This window comes from Penicillium bovifimosum, assembly GCF_028826915.1.
Source record: "Penicillium bovifimosum strain IBT 22155 chromosome Unknown utg000006l_segment0_segment0, whole genome shotgun sequence".
NCBI lineage: Eukaryota > Fungi > Ascomycota > Eurotiomycetes > Eurotiales > Aspergillaceae > Penicillium > Penicillium bovifimosum.
The window spans coordinates 2,801,619-2,822,436 of NW_026622715.1; the positions used below are offsets into that span (position 1 = coordinate 2,801,619).

At 51.5% G+C, this 20,818-nt stretch overlaps 9 protein-coding genes across 9 annotated transcripts; 3 read left to right on the forward strand and 6 right to left on the reverse strand.

Moving 5' to 3' along the window:
- Window positions 1–414: 414 nt before the first annotated feature.
- Window positions 415–2,154, reverse strand: N7515_008702 (uncharacterized protein; the record flags this gene model as incomplete). The annotated part of the gene is made up of 3 exons (XM_056669446.1): window positions 415–1,361; window positions 1,436–1,589; window positions 1,651–2,154. The coding sequence occupies 3 exons, from the start codon at window positions 2,152–2,154 to the stop codon at window positions 415–417; spliced, it is 1,605 nt and encodes a 534-aa protein (XP_056519276.1).
- Window positions 2,155–3,635: 1,481 nt separating this feature from the next.
- Window positions 3,636–4,045, reverse strand: N7515_008703 (Histone deacetylase interacting; the record flags this gene model as incomplete). The annotated part of the gene is made up of 2 exons (XM_056669447.1): window positions 3,636–3,914; window positions 3,977–4,045. The coding sequence occupies 2 exons, from the start codon at window positions 4,043–4,045 to the stop codon at window positions 3,636–3,638; spliced, it is 348 nt and encodes a 115-aa protein (XP_056519277.1).
- A 449-nt stretch (window positions 4,046–4,494) lies between these two features.
- On the forward strand, window positions 4,495–5,662 carry N7515_008704 (uncharacterized protein; the record flags this gene model as incomplete). Its single annotated transcript, XM_056669448.1, has 4 exons — window positions 4,495–4,752; window positions 5,069–5,231; window positions 5,312–5,328; window positions 5,402–5,662. Coding segments are annotated over 4 exons (699 nt in total), but the record flags the coding sequence as incomplete, so codon positions are not given.
- Window positions 5,663–7,265: 1,603 nt separating this feature from the next.
- N7515_008705 (Transcription-silencing protein Clr2) lies at window positions 7,266–9,226 on the forward strand (the record flags this gene model as incomplete). The annotated part of the gene is made up of 3 exons (XM_056669449.1): window positions 7,266–7,331; window positions 7,387–7,576; window positions 7,629–9,226. 3 exons carry the CDS (start codon window positions 7,266–7,268, stop codon window positions 9,224–9,226), a joined length of 1,854 nt encoding a protein of 617 aa, XP_056519279.1.
- Window positions 9,227–10,063: 837 nt separating this feature from the next.
- Window positions 10,064–10,706, reverse strand: N7515_008706 (Histone deacetylase interacting; the record flags this gene model as incomplete). Its single annotated transcript, XM_056669450.1, has 2 exons — window positions 10,064–10,278; window positions 10,544–10,706. The coding sequence occupies 2 exons, from the start codon at window positions 10,704–10,706 to the stop codon at window positions 10,064–10,066; spliced, it is 378 nt and encodes a 125-aa protein (XP_056519280.1).
- Window positions 10,707–10,881: 175 nt separating this feature from the next.
- Window positions 10,882–11,560, reverse strand: N7515_008707 (Histone deacetylase interacting; the record flags this gene model as incomplete). Its single annotated transcript, XM_056669451.1, has 4 exons — window positions 10,882–11,070; window positions 11,126–11,242; window positions 11,300–11,449; window positions 11,507–11,560. The coding sequence occupies 4 exons, from the start codon at window positions 11,558–11,560 to the stop codon at window positions 10,882–10,884; spliced, it is 510 nt and encodes a 169-aa protein (XP_056519281.1).
- A 563-nt stretch (window positions 11,561–12,123) lies between these two features.
- On the forward strand, window positions 12,124–12,486 carry N7515_008708 (uncharacterized protein; the record flags this gene model as incomplete). The annotated part of the gene is made up of 1 exon (XM_056669452.1): window positions 12,124–12,486. The coding sequence occupies one exon, from the start codon at window positions 12,124–12,126 to the stop codon at window positions 12,484–12,486; it is 363 nt and encodes a 120-aa protein (XP_056519282.1).
- A 428-nt stretch (window positions 12,487–12,914) lies between these two features.
- On the reverse strand, window positions 12,915–13,687 carry N7515_008709 (uncharacterized protein; the record flags this gene model as incomplete). Its single annotated transcript, XM_056669453.1, has 2 exons — window positions 12,915–13,431; window positions 13,494–13,687. 2 exons carry the CDS (start codon window positions 13,685–13,687, stop codon window positions 12,915–12,917), a joined length of 711 nt encoding a protein of 236 aa, XP_056519283.1.
- A 1,966-nt stretch (window positions 13,688–15,653) lies between these two features.
- N7515_008710 (transcriptional regulator SIN3) lies at window positions 15,654–20,564 on the reverse strand (the record flags this gene model as incomplete). The annotated part of the gene is made up of 3 exons (XM_056669454.1): window positions 15,654–16,259; window positions 16,317–20,245; window positions 20,327–20,564. 3 exons carry the CDS (start codon window positions 20,562–20,564, stop codon window positions 15,654–15,656), a joined length of 4,773 nt encoding a protein of 1,590 aa, XP_056519284.1.
- Window positions 20,565–20,818: the final 254 nt, after the last annotated feature.

A 20,818-nucleotide genomic window follows, 5' to 3' on the forward strand; every position in this document is an offset into this window, starting at 1 on the left:
ACTCTCAACTCATATGCTTGAGGGCCAGGGGGCCTCGGTGAAGAGAGCTCACATGGCGTGTGGCATTGAAGATTCTCTTATACCGAGGGCCGGGGCTGGTTGGGCATGCCGCAGAACATTGATTATTGGCGTTGCGTTTAGAGCCGATAGCAGAAGAATCATGTGTAGTTCTTCAACACATTTACGCAGTGTTCAATGGGTTCATAAGGCTTATGAATAGCCTACTAAGTCACTTGGTTCCAAGCTCCCAAGTTGTATACTGCTGTAGAGCAACTATGAAGTGATTCAAACAGTCACCAGGACCCCTCGCACTGAAACAAGCCATATATACAGATATAGAGACAGATATACAAGCATCAGATCACGTAGTATCCTCCACACGCATCAATGCATCTCTTAGCTCAAAAGTCCGGCTCAGCACTGACCCTTACTGACACGACGACCATTGTTCTGAGCTTTGTCAGCAGCAAGAGTCTGAGCAAACTTGCTCTTCGCGCGAAGCTGCGGTCCCTTCCAATAGAAGATATAGATGGGAGTGACAACAAGACAGGAAAGACAAGCCAAAATAGTGCTTGCATACTGTACATGCCACTTATCGCCGATATTCTTGTACATGGGCGTCGCATACATGGCCGAGATACCAGCGAGCAGATTACGCGCGAAAGCACTACCGCCCGTCGCCGAAGCCGAGTATACACCGTACGAGGCAATCATATAATCGGTAGAGGAGAGGTAGATGGCGTAGTTGGCGATACCGACGCAGGCGGAGAAAATCATAGAGCCGATCCAGTGGACGTTGCGCGAGTTACCGAAGGATGTCCAGGCGAAGCCGAAGAGGCCGATTGGTTGAAGCGGCGCGAGGAACAACAGCCACTTCAGGCGGCGCTCGGGTGGAATTGCGGCATCGCCGTGGCGGAGGCGCAGCTTCTGGTCACGGATGAACCACGGGAAGTAGCTGAAATAGGCAATGAAATAGGCGGCGTTGATGGGGATCATTGCCCATGCTACGCCGAGGGTGCCGAAGCCCCATCCTTGCTTGTAGACGATTGCGAAACTCTCCAGGAAGGTGAAGACCAGGGCGTCGGCGAAACCGGAGAGGAGGGACAGACACAGGACGATGGGCTCGCGCAAGATCATGTAGAAGGGTCGGGCCCAGATCTTAGCGGCTTCTTTGAGGGAGACGCGGGGAGTCTTGAGTTCGTTTGGTCCGTAGATGTTGGGATCTTCGCCGGACTTGCGGCGGCGTTTGGCTTCTCTGTCCATGAGGATGGTGGAACGACTTTCGGGCAGGAAAAAGATGATTATCTGAGTGACTACTCCGAAGATGAGCTGAACCCAGAAGAACCATTGCCAGTCAAGGACTAGGTCATGAGCTTCATGTCAGCCAGGTGTCGCAGATTGATATAGGGAATCTGAGAGAATAGCGTATGCTTACATCGCGCAATTGGGCCACCAATCACACCACCAATGCTGGTACCGATCCAAGAGGACAAGATGATTAAAGCGAGAGGAAACTGATGCGTCTCAGGCTCATAAATGTCGGCAATGAGACCAAACGTGACACAACCACCGGCAGTAGAAAGACCACCCTATAGATATTATGTCAATTCACCTAAGTCACCAGTCGCGAAACCGTACGGGAGAGCTAACCAGTGCACGAGCAACGACAAGGCTACCCCAATTGGGAGCAAGGGCCGCAGGAAGTTGCCAGATGTTGATGAGGAACATTGAGAGCTGAAGGATAGGCCAGCGACCGAACTCCTCAGACCAAGGAGCCCACAGTTCAGAACCGATGGCGAAGGTCACAAGGTAGGCCATCTGACCTGTGCGAGCATGCTGCTCGCTGATATGGAAAGCCTCCGAGAGAGGCGTTACGGCGGCAGGGTAGACCGAAGTGTTAAAGTTCATAGAGACCTGCACGAAGGCGACAGCTGCCAGATAGGTCCATTTCCTCCATCGCGGCAAGGAGTAACCCAGGATCTCGTAGCACTCCCCTTCCTTTAGCTCGCGCTTTCCGTCAGCGCGTTCGCTCTTGGTGGTTTGTTTTTCGCCCAATTCATTGAAAAGGTCGCTGGGCGTGCTGGAGTCGCTGGTCGCGCCATTGATGGATGACGGTCTGCTCTCGCTGCGAGCAGCTGGAGCTTCTTCAGCCATTGGTTGCTCTTGGTCTGTCATCCTTTCGCTTCCATTAGGATGAAAGCAAGTACAACGGGATAACAATTGAGATAAACAAAAACTGTGGGTCTCAGCCTTTGTATGTACTCTGTTACTCTGTATGGATCTGCGAACTCTGTTGTACCTCAGGCAAGTTGCAACACGTCCTGGAACCGGATTTACAGTGGATCTACTGCATATACACACACTGTTAAGACACGTGGAGGCCCTGGGATAATCAAATAGAGAGTATTGTATGATACTAGCTATTTGGGGGATATCTGGGTCTAATGTTTGTAAGGGTTTCCAATATTGATGAAGGTGGTTGCTTGATTTTGCAGCTTATCTTGTCCCGTACATTTGAGATGTTCTCAATATTCAAGCTACAATTCATGTGAAAAGGGGCAGACATTGAGTATTAGTCTCATAAAAACCTGATGTGAATGATCTGCGTTCCCTTCTGCCCTTCGGGCATTCTCCACTTGATCGTGAGTTGATCCTGACGTCAAATCTCTTCCAGCAATATCGCTCATGGACTATCTCTTTGCTACGCCTTATTACTTCCTCTGAGTGCGCTGAAAAATAGCACAGCTCGTCCTGGATATGCTATATTAGCTGGGGTTAACTTTTGACGTGCAGCGTATGCACGTTGGCATACAGGAGGTAGTACAACACAACTGCAGAGAGAAATGCGCCCAAGAACATGAACATTGTGACTTGCACATGGGAACAGCCGCATATGGAGTCATTCCTGCTGCCCTGCATGCCAGCTCGAATAATGAGCGCCTCAGCTAAGACAGAAAAGAGGGGCCCACCCATATAACCAATTAGATTACATCTTCGACGCCGGCGGGGGATCTTCATGAACCGAAATCGGTGAACTGTGATCAGCGACAGAGCAGTTCGTGGCCTGGCCGCCTGGGCGTTCAATTACGAGTTTGAGTTGTCCATCACCTTGATGTGCAGCTCTGTACGGCTGCATAAGGTACAGAGGGTAGTATGCCCCTTCGTGTACAGAGGCCATTGGCTTGTACAAATACAACACACAAGATTTTTGCCGGGTCTGCGGCCCGGGGAGATTTGAATAGGCGAAGTAAGAGGTGAAGGGTATACCTGTAAGTGTTGTCTATATAGAAAAGTGAACAGGACAGGTGTAGAGTACCTTCGTAAGATAGATACCAAGAAAAGTATTCTGTCCAGTTGACAGGACCGTTTGAAGGTGCCAAGTTCCAGTCACGTGTTTCGCGAGGTTTCCGTCAACTGGCGAGTCTCCAGCCAACTGGCAAGGCTTTTCGTACGACTTACCCCAATAATCCCACAGCGCCAGCATGTATGTACAGCGAGCTAAATCAAGTTAATGAGAACAACATCATCATCATCATCATCATCATCATCTCACAGTGACACGTATCGCGTCTGATGTGGAGATATTTGCTACAAAATACTCACAAGGCCACCCCCTCCCTCCCCGAACAAAAGACCTAACCGGTTTTCTCAACCTCCCCCATCTCCACATCCTCGTTCTCTACAGGGGCCAAAGCTCCCTCGGATTCAGCGGCCGCAGGGCCATCTACGGCACCACTGCCATCAACCCAGGAACGGAAGCGCTGGTTGGACTCGTCAACCTCGTCCTTGCTCAGTCCGCGAGCCCAGGCGCGGTTGTTGACCAACTTCTCCACGAAGCAATTATGCCGCTTCTCGCGGAGAGCGGTGGCCTCCTTCTTCGCCTCCCGGGACTGCGCTTTGATGGCGTCGGCGTCCTTCGCGGGGATCGGCGTGTTGGAGTGGCAGAAAGAGGATATTGGGGGTTGTCGAGATGAACAGCTTGCCAGACAAGATCAGGCTCCATTGAAAGCCATGCCGGGCCGTCGTCTTGGGGAGGGTTTCCCATTGGGCATCTGGGAGTCCAAAAAGCTCATAATCTTGAGATTGGCCAGCTCTTTCCGTATGGAGCCGCACAATCTCTGAACTTCCCGGTCCAGCATCTTAGCCTAACGAGCTTTTTGCGCGCATAACTCGTGCGATTGATCTGCTCATGCCTTTTCCTCTCGAGACGACGTCGACGACATCGTCGCCATCCGCGCTATTTTTTTTTTTTTTTTCACATGATCAATTGTTCACTTAACTTCTAGCAGTCTGTCCCAAACGCTTCTTCACCCCATCAACCCTTTTTCATTTTCATTCATCCCTCCAAGACATGTTATCTTCTCCTCTGCAAAATGTCGTTGTCAATGGAATGGATGGCCGATACGTCTCTGTCGGAGATGCAAGCGGTGTCGGCATTTGGCAAATGCCACATCGCAAACAGCAAATGCATTCTCCGCATAATTGTACCAAGCGTCCAACACTGCGTTCACGTGTGCATCTGAGACAACTCACCTTCTTCGTGCGTGCCTGCATCTTTCACCCAACTCTCGGCCTGCTAGTGATGGGGATGTGAGTACTTGGCCGATCAGCCCATATACTCAACGTCAGGACCAAGGCTGGCGTCAGAAGCTTGCCGAGAGTTGGGTGAAAGATACAGGCACACATGAAGAAGGTGAGTTGTCTCAGACGCTCAGATATAGTAAGTTACTGTGCATGTTCTTGTGGCTTCCTGTTTGCGTTTGCTTAGAGTTATGCGTATTGTTACGCGCACACACGCTGGGTTCCTGCGGCTTATGCTCTGTCCGGCTGTGGTGTTGCCCTTTTTGTTTTGACTTTCCATCTCCATCCTCTCCTTGCACTTTGAAAGTTTCTTGTCTCTACTTTTTTACTGACAAAGCCCATCAAAGGCGTGGCTCATATCAGGGAGACTCACCACGTGGGGGGCGCTAGGACGAGGCAGCTGGAAGACGGATACCACCTGTTCCAGCTGCCTCGTCTTAACACCCCCGCGTGGTGAGTCTCCCTGAGTTTGATAACTTAGTTCTAGCTAACGGACTTGTGGAAACAGGATTCTTATCTATTCGGGCATCCGAGTGGGAAACCCTTCAACTCGAGTGTCACCTTCTTCCCCCATTTTCTCGGCATAGTGTCGAGTGTTCCCTTGACGATGGCGAGGAAATGTGGCAAGAAGGTGACACTCGAGTTGAAGGGTTTCCCACTCGGATGCCCGAATAGATAAGGATCGCGCTTTCACAAATCCATCAGCTAGAACTAAGTTAACACTCGACAGCTGCCCGTGCAAGCCGTGTGCGACTTACAAAAAAGAATGAACGAAAGGGGCCCAGCGGGGCCAGTGGCGCGCGAGTCACTCCGCTGTCAGGATCATATTCCTGTGTCCGAGCCTCCCGCGATGGCTACTTCTTCGTCCTCGGCTCCGCAGGGAGAGTCGAAGGGTGGGCTTGCCCAGACGAGTAAGATGGTTAGCTCTGGTCTAGGTGATGCGTCGGAGGCTAATGATAATGACAATTACGATAATGAAAATGACTTGACCGATGAGGAGTTTGGTGATATTCCGGACCTGCCTCCTTCGGCTGGCCATGATGTCGCGACTGAGAGCGATAACATGAACGATCTTGCATAGATCGCTTTCTGTTTGATGATTCTGTTAGAGAACCTGTATGTAGTCAAATGAAACACTATTATCACTATTCTTAGCTATGTGTCTGTTGATATTGTTACCTGTAAGCGATATTGATGCTCCAGCCTGACGGGACTGGCTCTATTCATGCTGATTTGAGTCCTCAACGCCTGAACCACAGAGCATACAACGAGGACACGTTATTCTAGTCAATCTCCGCGGATAATCATCTCGAACGACACTGAGCTATTTGCAATACATCTGCTACAAGCACACACGAGGAGAGCTGCAACCCAGAACGTCAACATCCGTCTGACTCTCTACGCTAGGCGGCTAGTGCAGTCTACCCAAAAGCTCAAATCAATTGTGTCTGTTGAAACTGGGGAAATGAAAACTTCGCTCCGGTGCAGGATGCCATGAAACGAGTAACGAGTGCTATTTCCCATATTATTCGAGGTTTTGTACGCTCGAGAGCTGGAAAGGTGCGTAGGGTAAGAATTCGGATGTCAAAATTCTTCCTCGGCCCGAGTATATTTTTAGTGTCCGATCGGAGCTTATTTCCGGGCAGTTGGACCTATCAAATCCTCGGCTCGGGATGGGTTTGAAGGTGATCGGGTCGGCATCGAGTGGCTTCGGCTTGACCTTGGCATTGTATAATAGTTAGTACTCCGTAGTTTATTCTGCTTGGCGGTGGTTACCTCAGCATGCTCATTGCTTAGAAGGAACATAATTCGCAGGGTCATTAAGTGCCCGCATGTTTGAGCCAGTTCTCCGCAAGCTTCTGACGCCAGCCTTGGTCGTCGCGTTCAGTATAGGGGCTGCTAGGTCAGGTACTCACATGCCCATCAGTAGCAGCAGTGATGGGGATTACCAAGAGGGTAGTATTCCGAGAAGACATTCGTCTTCCGCACTGCGAAGCCCAGGTGAGTGCCGATGGGCTGGTGATGATGTTGATAAAAAGAGAGCCAAGCAGCGGTATGTACGAAGATAAAGATCCGTGATCATGGCAGTATCGTTATCGATAAAGGCGGCCTCGATAATGGGAATACCAAACATGAAGCATGCGTTTTCCACAGTTCATCTTGTCAACAACTCTTCACAGCGTTAGCTGCGACGTATCACTCCCTTGCTCTCCTTTTAACAACCACCATCGCCAGCCCATCGGCACTCGCCTGGGCTTCGCAGTGCGGAAGACGAATGTCTTCTCGGAATACAACCGTCTTGGCAATCCCCATCACTGCTGCTAGTGATGGGGATGTGAGTACTTGGCCGACCAGCCCATATACTCAACGTCAGGACCAAGGCTGGCGTCAGAAGCTTGCCGATAGTTGGGTGAAAGATACAGGCACACATGAACAAGGTGAGTTGTCTCAGACGCTCAGATATAGTAAGTTACTGTGCATGTTCTTGTGGCTTCCTGTTTGCGTTTGCTTAGAGTTATGCGTATTGTTACGCGCACACACGCTGGGTTCCTGCGGCTTATGCTCTGTCCGGCTGTTGTGTTTCCCTTTGTGTTTTGTCTTTCCACCTCCATCCTCTCCTCGCACTTTGAAAGTTCCGTGTCTCTACTTCGTGACTGACAAAGCCCATCAAAGTAGTACCTCACATGATCGACAAGTTACCAGGCGGATACCGCCTGTTCCAGCTGCCTCGTCGTAACACCCCTCGCGTGGTGAGTCTCCCTGAGTTTTATAACTTAGTTCTGTCTAACGGACTTGTGGAAACAGGATTCTTATCTATTCGGGCATCCGAGTGGGAAACCCTTCAACTCGAGTGTCACCTTCTTGCCGCATTTTCTCGCCATCGTCAAGGGGACACTCGACAGCTGCCCGTGCAAGCTGTGTGTCACTTACCCAAAAATGAAAGAAAAGGGCTCAGTTGTGAAGGCAGTGGCAAGCACCGCTGTGCCGCCACCATGTGAGTACTCATTACCCCAGTGGAATAAGTCACACACTAACAAGCCCCCCAGCCGACAATACGCCCCAACCCACCGACGCCGAAGGCGCAGATTTCTGGCGACTGTATGTCATGGAATTGCTAGATAATGGCGAGATTGACGAACGTGCTGAGCAACCGATGAATTTCGACTGGGTTCTGACCCACGAATGGATTTCCTGTTACGGCATGAAAGTGAGCTTTGATCCTGCCTGGCTCCCGCGACGTGGTGAGCTTGTTCTCTGGATCCCGGAGACTCTCGAAGACGGTAGTCTGAAGCTCAATCCCGCGAGTGGCCGTTATGAAATCCTTCCCAATGATGGCCTTTGGCATCGTGTGCCTTATTGGCGTGCAGGTGTAGTGACTCAAACTCCCGAAAAGGACACGCACACTGGGGGCATTATGGAAACACCCGACGACCCACGCGGTCTGAGTTACTCTGGATTCCGCGTGGAGACTCTACCAGACCCTCTGGGCGACGACAAGTCCTATTCAAAGCACTACGCGTACGTTCCCCTGCGGAATATCAGGCCTTTCAACACCTGGCAAATCTTTCTCAAAGACCAGGACCGGGACAAATGGCACCCATCTATTGAAAACGCCATGACCGTGATGTCCTCCTGGAGCGTTGTGCGTAAATACCACATAGCCGGCAAAGACGGAAATTGCAGTATCCACTGCAAGGGCATCTTCATCGGTAGCAAACTACTCTTCATCGGGGACACCATCCGTCTCAGACCAGAGGGCTTCGAATACTCTGATCTCCAACAGGGCAAAGTCCCAAAGATAACCGATGTGATGGTTATCACAAAGATCCACTTCCACCTGATAGACTGCATCGACGACGACCCAGAGCAGCTAGCCAAGCACTACGCAGTTCACCTCTCTGGCCGGGGGTATACCAACGACCCATCACGCGTCCGCAACTCACGCATATTCCACGACCCAACAGCCGGGGACAACCCTCAACCGCTCACCCCCGACCAGGCACTTACCGCCTTCTACCAGCTCAGTATACGCGACTACGGCCCTTGGTACAAAATGGCCAACGGCGAGAGCTGCAACATCCCCCTAGATGCCGTCATCGGCCGTTGCTACGAGCCTCTCGCCGCAGAACTGATGTTCGGCACGCGCGGTCTAGACTACGATGTCTCCGGCGTCATGGAGGGCCGTCACTACTCCGCGCAGGCCGACCCTCGCATCCCAGCGGGCGAAACATGGTTCCGGGGCGATTGTCGTTTTGAAACACTTGGCGTGACGCAGCTCTGCGGTATCGAGTGCGGGCCTACAGCTCCGCGGTGCGATGACTACAAGAAATGGCAGGCCATCATGAGGATGGCGCGCGAGTCTAACGCTGCCCCCCGCCGTCAGGCTCAGATTCCTGCGTCCGAGCCTCCCGCGATGGCCACTTCTTCGTCCTCGGACCCGAAGGGAAAGAAGAAGGGTGGAATTGCACAGACAAGTAAGTTGGGTAGCTCTGGTCTTGCTGATGCGTCTGAGAATAATGATGATGACTGTTACGGTGATGGAGGCAACTTGACCGATGAGGAGTCTGGTGATATTCCGGAGCTGCCTCCTTCGGCTGGCCATGATGTCGCGACTGAGAGCGACGGCATGGACGATCTTGCATAGATCGCTTTCTGTTATGATGTATGATTTGATGTCGGTTTTGAGACTTTCTGTTTGATGATTCTGTATGATTTGTCCGGTGCTTTTTCGTTTCCCTTTCAGAGGCATAACCATGATATCCGGGGTGTTTACGGGGTGGTGGGTGCTTCTAAGGTCTGTTCATGATTCTGTTCGAGAACCTGTATGTAGTCACAATGAAAAATTATTATCATTATTCTTAGCTAGGTATGTGTCGGCTGAACCTATTACCTGTAAGCGAGGACGATGCTCGGGCAGCATGAGGCTGCAGGACTGGCTTTATTCATGCTGGTCCCGTCGGAGTCCTCGACGCCCTGAACTACGTAGCATATAACGAGGGCACATTACTGTAGGAGACAATATCCATATATTGTTAATCCAAATCTACTCTCTAATAGCTCTCTTAGTCGTCCGACATCTATATCTCTAATATAAAAAGAATGAGCAAAGAAACCAAGCGCCCCTAGAAGACCCCTCAAATTATCCCGTCTAGCAGCCGCCTTCTCCGACTAGGGGAAATGAATATCAGGCGGCAATCAGAAGCTATTACTATCATCCGCCATGCCGGCAAAAGCATTATACCAAGCCTGGCAAGCCAAGAACGCGCCCAGAAGCGCAAAAAGTCCAGCCTTGATCAAGTTGTGATTCGGCATTATTGCCCGTGAAATAGTAAGGGCGAGCAGGAGAAGGGCGATATCAACGAAGAGGAGGGAGAAGAAGGATTTTATTTTGAGGGTGATGTGACGAGTGAAAGTAACTCCTCATACATGCTAAAAAATAGAAAACCAAACGCCATCCCCTCCCAACCCCCGAACACCACACCTACTCAGCCATCTCCACATCCTGGCCAGCAGGGGCCGAAGCTCCCTCGGATCCAGCGCCCGCCACAGCACCAGTGCCAGCGACCCAGGAGCGAAAGCGCTGATTGGCCTCGTCCACCTGGTCCTTGCTGAGCCCGCGAGCCCAAGCGGGGTTATTCACGCACTTCTCCACGAAACGATTGTGACGTTTCTCCCGGAGGACGGCGGCCTCCTTCTCTTCCAGAAGGTGCACTCACTGCAACCACTTGCATCCCCTAGATCGGTTTCGATCAGTCATTGGGAATCGAGTAACGAAGCAGTGCCAGGAATGTCGAGATATCGCCGCACAATCACGAGCCCGCCGTCGCCCGTACTCCCAGGACCGACTTCCAAAAAGTGCACTCACTGCAACCACTTCCATCCCCTAGATCGGTTTCGATCAGTCATTGGGAATCGAGTGACGAAGCACACTCATTATATCAGAGCATCTGAGACGACTCACCTTGTTGACAAGCGCCTGCATCTTTCACCCAATTTTCTGCCAGCTTCTGACGCCAGCTATCGTCGTCCCGGTGAGTATATGGGCTCCCCGGCCAAGTACTCACATCCCCATCACTAGCAGCAGTGATGGGGATGACGACCATATTCTTGTTGAACGACGACATGCTTGTCATCCCCACTGGGCAGCCCAGGTGAGTTCTGAACTTCTGATGGGATATTGAGAGAGTCCGATGGTGTCGATAAAATGAGAGCAAACTAGCAGTGCTATGTCGAAGCTAAAGCAGCGTAAAGCTCCATGAGGAGAGTTGTTGACAAGAAGAACTATGGAGAACACGTGGTTCATGTTTGGGCTTTGATGGTGTCCGCGTCGGCGTCCTTCTCGGCGATCGGCGCGCTAAAGCGCCAGAACCAGTCGTGGGTGTCTGGCTGGTAGAGCAAGGTGTAATTGTTCGCGCAGATGCGAATCTTGAGCCCGTCGTGGTGCTGGAGGGTACTGTAGTACCGGTCGTACTCCTCCTCTTCATCGAGCTTGGGTGGGCAAGTTCCGCTTGAGGAAAGGCATCCGCATCCTGGCGAATTCGACGCCCTCGGGCAGGTCGCGCATCGAATATGCGGTCACATAATACGACCAACTCTCCTCGGGGTTCAGGTCGTTGTTATCGAGGAGGATTTGGATTGTCACTCGGTGGTTGGCAGGGACCTGTGAAGGAGGTTAGCTGGTACCAGGGTAAGCAGGGTATAGGAAATGGGCGCTCACGAAGGTGATCCGATAGACATCGCCGTCTTTCACTAGTCGCTCAACTTGTTTTCGGTACTGGATTTCCTGGTGGTAGGTCTCCTCCTCGCGATCCTTGAAGAACAAGTTGACGATATCGGAGATGCGATCGCGAGCCCGGCAGGGTCCCATCTATATGCCGGGAATGCATTTGCTGTTTGCGATGCGGCATTTGCAAAATGCCGGCACCACATGCATCTCCGACCGGTACAGATCGGCCATCCATTCCTTTGACAACGACATTTTGCAGAGGAGAAGATAACATGTCTCCATCCGCCTAGACAGTTGCAAGAGAATAATAAGATAACACGTCTTGAGGGGATGGAAGAAGATGAAGAAGTGTTTGGGACAGACTGCTGAAAGTTAAGTGAACGATTGATATATGGGAAAAAAAACAAACAAGACGGATGGTGACGATGTCGTCGACGACGCCATCGTCTCAAGGCAAGAAGGAATGAGCAGATCAATCGCGCAAGTTATGCGCGCAAAAAGCTGGTTAGGCTACGATGCCGGACGGGAAGTCTAGAGTTGTGCGGCTCCATACGGAAAGAGCTGGCCAATCTCAAGATTATGAGCTTTGGACTCCCAGATGCCCAATCTGAAACCCTCGGTCAATCGAAATTGGCTTGGGTAGGTTGTCTTTAATGACAGCGTACGCAGTTGAATTGGAGAGAAGGGTCATGTTGCACTCAAGCATATGTTGGTTCTTGGCCGTGCCTTGGCAGTTCAGGGAATGGCTCGCACCGCGCCTGAAATTGAGCCTGATATCTGTATCTGCTCTCGATAATGCTCAGATCACCCTTGTCATGAAAGGCAGCATGATGTCTTTCAACGTCGGATCTAAGACCATCGCATATGCCAGGCGCGAGGGCGAACACTTCTGGCTGAACTGTCAAGGCACCGCTAAGTATCAACATATGCTTGCGTGCAACATGACTCTTCTGTCCGACTCAACAGCGTACGCGGTTAACAAAGCAAACCTACCCAAGCCAATTTCGATTGACCTGGCACACCGCCTTGCCTGTCAGGCTGTCACGCATCGGGGCTTGATTGTGGGTTCGCTTCGTGTTGCGGGTTCACAATTCAGGGGCGGGGTGTGGTGCTGCACCCCTTATGAGGGAGGTAGTGGGAAAACCGATTGTCTCAAGGATGAAGTTCTCCAGTGTTGAATAGCTTCAGCGGCAAACGGCGCTCATAACCTATGGGAAGGTACTGGAAGATAACATGTGTATTCTAGTATCCTAAATGCACTGAGGAGAAAGGAGAAATGGGAAGGACTGTGGGAGAAACAGTGGTCAGGTGAAAGTGAGGTCACGTGGGCTCTGACAATGATGAATGATGATAGATCTCATACGAGTCTACGAGATAAATCTTTGAACAAATGAGCCTGTCCAAGGGAGGACAAGGGTTGATGTATCTATGTGCGAATACATGGGCTACATGTTCCTATCCATGCTGTCAAACGGCGAGGAGGTCATTATTAGTCTCTCAATCCCTTCGGGTACTGACAGTAGTTTTTTTCCCTTCCACCCAGACTGCCTAGTCTTCTCACTTTGTTCATTCAGACAACTTGGACCACTTGGTCAACGGGCACTGATCAAAGAAGTCCTCCACCCCCTCCCCGCGATAAATCCCCTAGAGAATCTGGCAAGAGTTCCATCTCCCTCACCAGCGCATCTCGATCATCACACTTCCTCGCCGAATCAAAATCAATCAAAACAGCCATTGAACCACGAACAAGAAAGTTAAACCGATTCGTATCTCCATGATGAATCCCCAGGTCATGTAATCTCGCCAAAACCTGCCGACAAGCCTCCAGGTCCTGCGGCCCAGCATGTCTAGCATCCTTAATACGTTCCATCAAGAATCCAATAACACGACCATCTTCTCTCAAATGGCCAAGAAACCGCGGACCAATCTCATAGCCCTCAATCCATTGATAGGCCGTGGTTTCATTCTCTAGATATTGGATTTCCCAGTCGAAGCGGGCGAATTTAATCACAACGGGCTCGTTGAAGAGATGGCATTTGACTTCGTAAATACCCGTTCGTAACTTCTCCCCGACTTCGAGCTCTGTGTATTCAACAGAGGTTTCGTGCCAGACATTCTGGACGCTGGGAAAAGCGGTCTGGGTTGCAGAGGCGAAGTGCGGTTGGCCATTTTCGTTTTTGGCCACCAGTCCAAGATTCCATTCGCCAGTTGGTAGAGGGGGAGAAGGGAGATCAGTGATGGACCGAAACACATATCTTCGACATTGTAGAGACCGGGGTCTATTGTGACATATTTTATGCGGCCGTTGACCAGGAGGCGAAAGTAACTCTGATCATTTTCGTCGGCTTCTGCTTGGAGCAATTCGATTGGGTTGTTCATATTGTCGAGCTTGGAAGTAGACAGAGAAAGTGTATGTCGTATGAAGGGTGATCGTAGCCGTGCTTTCGTTTATATTCAGTGGGATTAAAAGAACCGAATAAGCCAGGAGAATACCCCCTGGGCCCCTGCCTGATCCCTGGCGCCAAAAAATACTACTATTGGCCGTTCAACGCACTAGCTGAACCGTTGCCTTATTGGCTGACAACCACGGAGTACGCATCTCACTGTGTACATAACTAGGTACATAGTTAGTCGAGTAGTAGTGCACATTACTTCAGTACCCTCAGACCTTTTCACATGATATTCTCCCAGGCTTTTAGCGCGTCAAGCCTAATTGGATACTTCCTGATCGAAGGTCTGACCGTCTGAAGGCTGAACATGCGCTTTAATAATCGTACCAAGCACACCAACACACCTCCATGTGTTGGCAAGGACGAAATGCGCAGATAGGGCAGAGTCTGAGATACCGCCAACGGATGGGAAGCGCCATCGAGGTATATCAAACTAGCAAAGTTCAAAGCGAGCGTCAGGCTCTGCAGCTCCTGCGATGGTGATCTTCAAGTTAACTCTGAAATCAACTCTTCATTTTTCACCAGTTCACTCAGGACTCAGGCTTGTGCTTGCCGCCAATGATCTCTCCACACTCTCTAATATGATCCCGGTAGCTCTCCGTCGTATATTTTCGGCGCCAATGTAGTGGACGGCCGTAATGATGAGGTTTGCAAGCAGTACAATGAAACCCCCATTCTGGTTCTGCCACGCGAGCATGAAGAACTGGCGCTCGAATAATTGCCATGAAACGTAGCGGATTAGATGAAAACCCGTCAAACGAGTCTTCAGACCTGGGCAGCCGCTGTTTCGGTCCTGTGGATGTCGCCTTTCGAGACCGGTGGATTTCAAGTTTCTTAATAAGTCTCTCTGATGTGTATTGCTTCATTGAAACGCTGTCGCCGTGCACAACGAGTCCTGCCTCACGTGCAGCAGAATGATCAAATAAAGTGATTCGACGGCGACATTTGATTCCGCGGGATGAATAGCGACCAGGAACACTCTTGAAAGAAGGAAGTTTTGCTAGATGTTCTGAGCGAAGTCCAAATTTCCGGATCACGTCGCTTCGTAGGAGTGGCAGGTAGTCGGTCATCTCGGTAAAGCAGAGAAAACAAACGCGACGACAAGTGACAAGGTATAGGTAGCCACCAAAGTCACCACAGCTGTCACAATGAGCTATACGCAGCTTATCATATAGATCTTGGCATGAAAAAGAAGATCCAGTTCTGATGCTGAGACATCCTCGGATCGAGGCTGGCACGTGCATAATGATTTGTTTGTATTGCGGGACCTGGTCCACGGCCAGCCTTGCTCGTCTGTTGACGCGTCGAAAATGTGTTATTGACTGAAAATCAAGCTGTAGAATGATCATTTGAAGGATTTCCAGAGGCACGACTTCTAACGGTCCAAGTCCGTAACACGGAACGCGTCGATCATGACCGTTATCTAGATGACAGAGACTTTCAATATCATCTAGCGTGTGATCGGTTATAGAAGGAAATGTATAGATCGATTCGCTTAGCCTTTGGACTGCTGCCATGATATCCAGAGAAAGAATAACAAATGTGGTTCTCGAAGGTGTTTCGTCGATCTAATGAATGATGAAAGGAAGGACATTTTAGTCAGATGGAAGATAGGTCAAGTTATGCGGAAAGACGCTATTCCGATAAATCTTCCGATACTCTGGTAACTCTGTCTGCTTTGTAGATTTTGGGCAAATGCGCATGAAGTGGAGATAGGATAGAAAGGTATCGAGGAAATGTGTAGACTACAACTGACGTCCGATACAAGTAGAATGGAGAGAGATACAACACTCAAAACAATTCGAATAAAGATAGGGAAAGAAAAGCAACTACTCATACATGCTAAAAAATACGAAAACCAAACGCCATCCCCTCCCAACCCCCGAACACCACACCTACTCAGCCATCTCCACATCCTGGCCAGCCGGGGCCGAAGCTCCCTCGGATGCGGCCGTAGGGCCATCCACGCCGCCGGAGCCAGCAACCCAGGAGCGGAAGCGCTGGTTCGCCTCATCCACTTCGTCCTTGCTAAGCCCGCGAGCCCAGGCGGGGTTGTTCACCCACTTCTCGGAGAAGCGATCATGGCGTTTCTCGCGGAGGGCGGCGGCCTCCTTCTTCGCCTGCTCGGCCTGAGCTTTGACGGCGTCCGCGTCGGCGTCCTTGTCGACGACCGGCGCGCTGGAACGCCAGAACCAGTCGTGGGTATCTGGCTGGTAGAGCAAGGTGTAGTTGTTCGCGCAGATGCGAATCGTGAGCCCGTCGTGGTGCTGGAGGGTACTATAGTACCGGTCGTACTCCTCCTCTTCATCCAACTTGGGCGGGAGGTTCCGCTTCAGGAATGGCATCCGCATTCTGCCGAATTCAACGCCCTCGGTCGGGTCGCGCATTGAATACGCGTTGACATAGTAGGACCAACGCTCCTCGGGGGTCAGGGCGTTGGTATCGAGCGTTGCGTCCTCGTTTGTCAGGATTTGAATCGTGACACGGTGGTTGGCAGGGAACTGTGAAGGAGGTTAGCTGGTGCCAGGGTAAGCAGGGTATAGGAAATGGGCACTCACGAAGGTGATGCGGTAGACGTCCCCTTCTTTAACAAGCCGCTCGACTTGTTTCCTGTACTGTAGTTCTTGATCGTGAGTGGTGGTTTCCTTCTCACGTTCTTTAAAGAACAAGTTGATGATATCCGAGCTGCGGTCTCGGGCATCGCCTGTGAAGATTGAAGCAACGAATTTTGAAATCGAAGAGAAGATGCGATCCAGATGGTACAGGAGGTATCCGGTCTGCATGTAGAAGCGACGGAGGGTCTCCTCCAGCTGGATCTGATCGATGTCACCCTTGATCACCTCTTCGCACATGCGGACAACCTGCTTGTAAAGGTTGGCATCCGGACCAATATCATAGAAAAAGTCAGTGGGGAATCGGTCGATCAGACACAAGTCGTGGGCGGCTTTGGGCATTTGACCGCGTCGAACCTGTTCGTGGGCCGACTGTTCCTGCTCCTTGATGCTCACAAGACGCGAGTAAAGGATTTCGAACGTACGCAAGAAGCAGAAGATGTTCAAGTTGCTGTACATGTGGTGCTCCTTTTTCTTGTACTTCTCGTTGAGTGTGTACTCTTGCTCAACATTGAAATTGCCCTTTCCAGGGTGCTCCATCCACCGCAGTTCGGCCACATCGAAGGTGTCCTCCGACTCGGAGATGTGAGAATGAGCCCGGACAACAGGGGTCTCATTATGATTATCCATATCCACATCTTCGAAAGCGGGCTTCTCGGCCGCAGTTCCAGTCACAAGAGCCTCACGCAGGAGATCCAGCTTCTGCGTGTTCAACTTGCGGCTTCCGGCCGGAACATCATCGTAATTGTCTTCATCAGTGATCAAAAGGTAAACTTCATCAACGAACATGTTGAAAGTTTGACGGTCGAGGCCGAAGAAAGCAGGGATGAAATCTCTGATGAAATTGATCAGTCGCTGAGGATCAGCGCCAAAGCCATTGGTGTTTCGGTCGAAATACACAATGAGCAAGTAGACACAGTCCAAGAGGACATCGATGTCGCTGAAGAAAAACTCAGCCTGATACGACGGCGGGTTCCATCCGCTCTTGCGAGCGGATTCCGATACCTCGAACCTGCTTTGTATTTCTTGCTGTATATTCTTCGTCGCGAAGAGCTTCTTCTCGGATTGCTTGGTAGCGATGGCTTGGTGATCGAGACTGCGCCAGTATGCTCTCTGCATCTGTTCGCGCCAGACCTTGTCCCACTCGCGCTGGCAAGACTTCCATTCCTCGAGTTTCTGCTTGCAACGATAAAGGACGACGGGAAGGACGAGGCATGGATCAGCAAACATTTCCCGAATCACCTTCTGGCCTCGTTGGCGATCGTAGATTTTCTTGATGGTACGCTGGTAGATCGCCACGCTCTGACCACCGAGACCTTCAGGCAACTCGAATTTGGCCCGTTCCTCATCGGTCATGGACAAGAACTGCTGGCAGATAGGCTCAATCAGCTGGATGGTTCGAGCACAAGACTCAATGTAGTGGTCGTAATCGTGACGATCTTCTTCAATCCGATGCAAAGCATCTTCGTACTGGTTCTTGCGGTGAGCAACGAAACCAGAATCTTCCGAGGCCCAAGTGGGATGTGAGGCCCAGTCGTCATTGAGAACGGAGTTGCAAAGATGGTCGCGACCACTGCAGGGCTTTTGACGTTCTCGCTTAGGAAGAAGTCGATAACTGGGTCCTAAAGACCGGCAATGAGCCAGATTGACAATACCAGACTCCGGATTCGCCTTGGGATCGATAGTCTTATCCTCTGGCTCCTCCACGTTCATGAACCGCTTGAACCAGTTCATCAGCTCAGCGTTGGAGCCGATGAATCCTTCCGCTCGACTGACAAGAACGGAACGAGTAACAAGATCTGTGGTATACAGATTGCAGGTTTTGAGGAATTCGCTGAAGACTTGCTTGTTGGCAATAAACTTCTTGACGCGGTCGAAGAACGCGATCTCTTCCTGGCTGGGAGTCATTGAAACCAAGGGAGGAAGAGGCTCTGGCAGAGCAGGAATCAGAGTGGGCGAAACATTCGCCATATCAACGGAGGGCTTTCCATTGTTGTACTTCGCTCTCTTGCTGGCATTTCCGAACTGCCCTGCGCCTCTGTTCACCTCAGCAAAGCGAGCAGCGTCTGCACCGGCAGGTCCTGAGATAGAGGAGCCGACACCACCTGCGCCCCCGCGGCGCTTCTTGCTCTCCTTAGAGTCTTTAACATTAAACTGGCCAAGGGGGGGCATCTTCACATCCCGGTTTGGTGTCTGAGAGATGAACCCGGGAGGTTCACTCCGAAGATTGCTCAGAGGAGCTTGCTCCTCAGCCTGGCGCTGCGCAGCAACCTGTTTTGCGTGTGCAGCAGATTCCGGTAGGAATTGCTTGAAATCCTCCAAGAGGTCAGGCGCGGTGTTGAACAACTGAGTGACTTGCCCATACACATCCTGGATAGGCTTCGACTCCCGCTGGTAAGTCTGGAGTATCTCGAGGAATTGTTTGTAGATCTCGGGCGCACTCGAAAAACGGTTCTTGATCTTATTCACATAGCTGATGGCGTGGTTGAATTCCACGGGACCACGCTTGTTTAGATCCTGGGCGCCCTGGAGCATACCGGTTCCGACGCCAGCCAAGTTGTTCATGGGCTGAGTGAGGCTAGCATTAGGCCCGGCACCAGAGACTCCCATGAGAGAGGATCTGGCCAGACCAGCAGAAGCTGCTGACGCAGCGCCTTGAAGTTGCGCCACACCGCGGTGATCTTGCTGATGTGTCATGGCGGATGCAGCTTGCTGTTCCTGCTGGGTGGGGTAGCCGTAATGGTGATCCTGAGCAGGTCCCGGACCATCCTGTGGGTACATACCCATCATTCGAGAACCAGGAGAGTACGATCCTGGGGCAGGTCCTTGCTGTTGATCCTGCTGTTGTCCTTGCTGCCAACCAGCTCGAGACTGGTCACGATAAAGGTCGGAACGACCGTGCGGATCGCTCGATGGAGGTGGGTTGGTGATAGTCTCGAAGGGCCGTCCTGCACGCGGCATGCTGAGTGTGTTCGTGCCAGACGGGGTGGTCACACGAATAGCATCAGGGTTGTCCTCCGTACCACACTCAATGCGGTATCCTGGGGGCAAAAAGGTATTAAAGCCCTGAATAAGGGCGGGGTGACCATTGAAGAGCGTTGACACGCGTTGAATCACACCGGGAGTATCGATCGCCTGGCTCTTGAAATCCTTCATGATGTCCAAGAATCGGTTGTAGACATCAGGCTGGTCAACGAAGCGTACCTTAACTTGGTCAAGGTAGCTAAGCGCATCATTGAGAATTGGCTGCTGGCCCTGGGCAAGAGCTGCAACATTGCCAGGAATCTGCTGTCCAGCTGCATTGTACCCCATCATAGGCTGTCCAGGAGGACCACCAGGGTGCTGCATGTATGAGCGGGGTGTACCTTCGCCATGTTGCATTTGAGGCCCGAACAAGCCAGCAGCAGACTGGGGTCCGCCCTGGTGACTATTCTGCGGGTTTCCGCCCAGGGTCGAGAGAAGTCCACCAGGGCCATGGATCGAGTTGGGCACTTTATTGGCCACGGGCTGATGCAGAGGAATCGAGCCAGTATGGCTCTGGACAGGGTGATGTTGTGGATCACGGCGATCGAGTTGCCTTTCGATTTGTTCACGGTGATCGCGCTCCCGCTCACGCTCGCGGTGAGCCATTTCTTCCTGACGCTGTCGCTCGATGATTTCTCGCTCCCGGGAGTCCCGCTCCCGCTCACGATTGAGTTGCGGCGACGCATGTTGCATGGCTCGACCAATACCGGGAAGGGAATGGCCGCTGTTGTGGGAAGGGCCGGCTGGGTGCTGGCCGTACGCGGAAGGCTGGTGCGGACCCCCGTGGGTCTGGCTCAATTCTGCTAGCCCGGGGAGGGAATGGCCGCCTGACTGACTAGGGTGATAAGGGCCTTCACAAGTCAGTACAAACATACTTCTCTAAACACTGGATTGACACAAGAAAATCCATTGGTGCACCAAGAAGAACTTACCGCTTGGAGGCGGGAGAACAGGGCCAGAGGGTTGTGAAGCCTGGCCTTGCTGAGCGGGGTTCTGACTGTTGAAACGCAAAGATGTCCGATTAGTCTCTGGGATCAAGTCATTCTCAACCATGGATGATCGTTCATACCTAAATGAGCCCAGGGGCCGAGGCGGCTGGTTCATTTGATCCATGCCAGGATGCGACGGCGGCCCACCAGAGGAGTGCCAGTTATCATTGCCTGGATTCATGGTGTGTGTATGTAGAACCGAGTAGACGATGAAAGTAGAGGTATTTGACGGATATCAAAGCTCGAACGAGGGGGGGGTAAAGCCAAGGTCTGCTAATCGAGTGAAGCTGATTGTCGCTCTCTTGGGGTCAGGGTTCAACTGGCAACACTCGGGTTGCACTGGGAGTCACAGCATGACCTGTTTGCAGAAAGAAAGAGAGATGTTCAGTCGATACAGAGCTGAAAGAGAGGACCGCAGGGAAGAAGCGAAGTGGT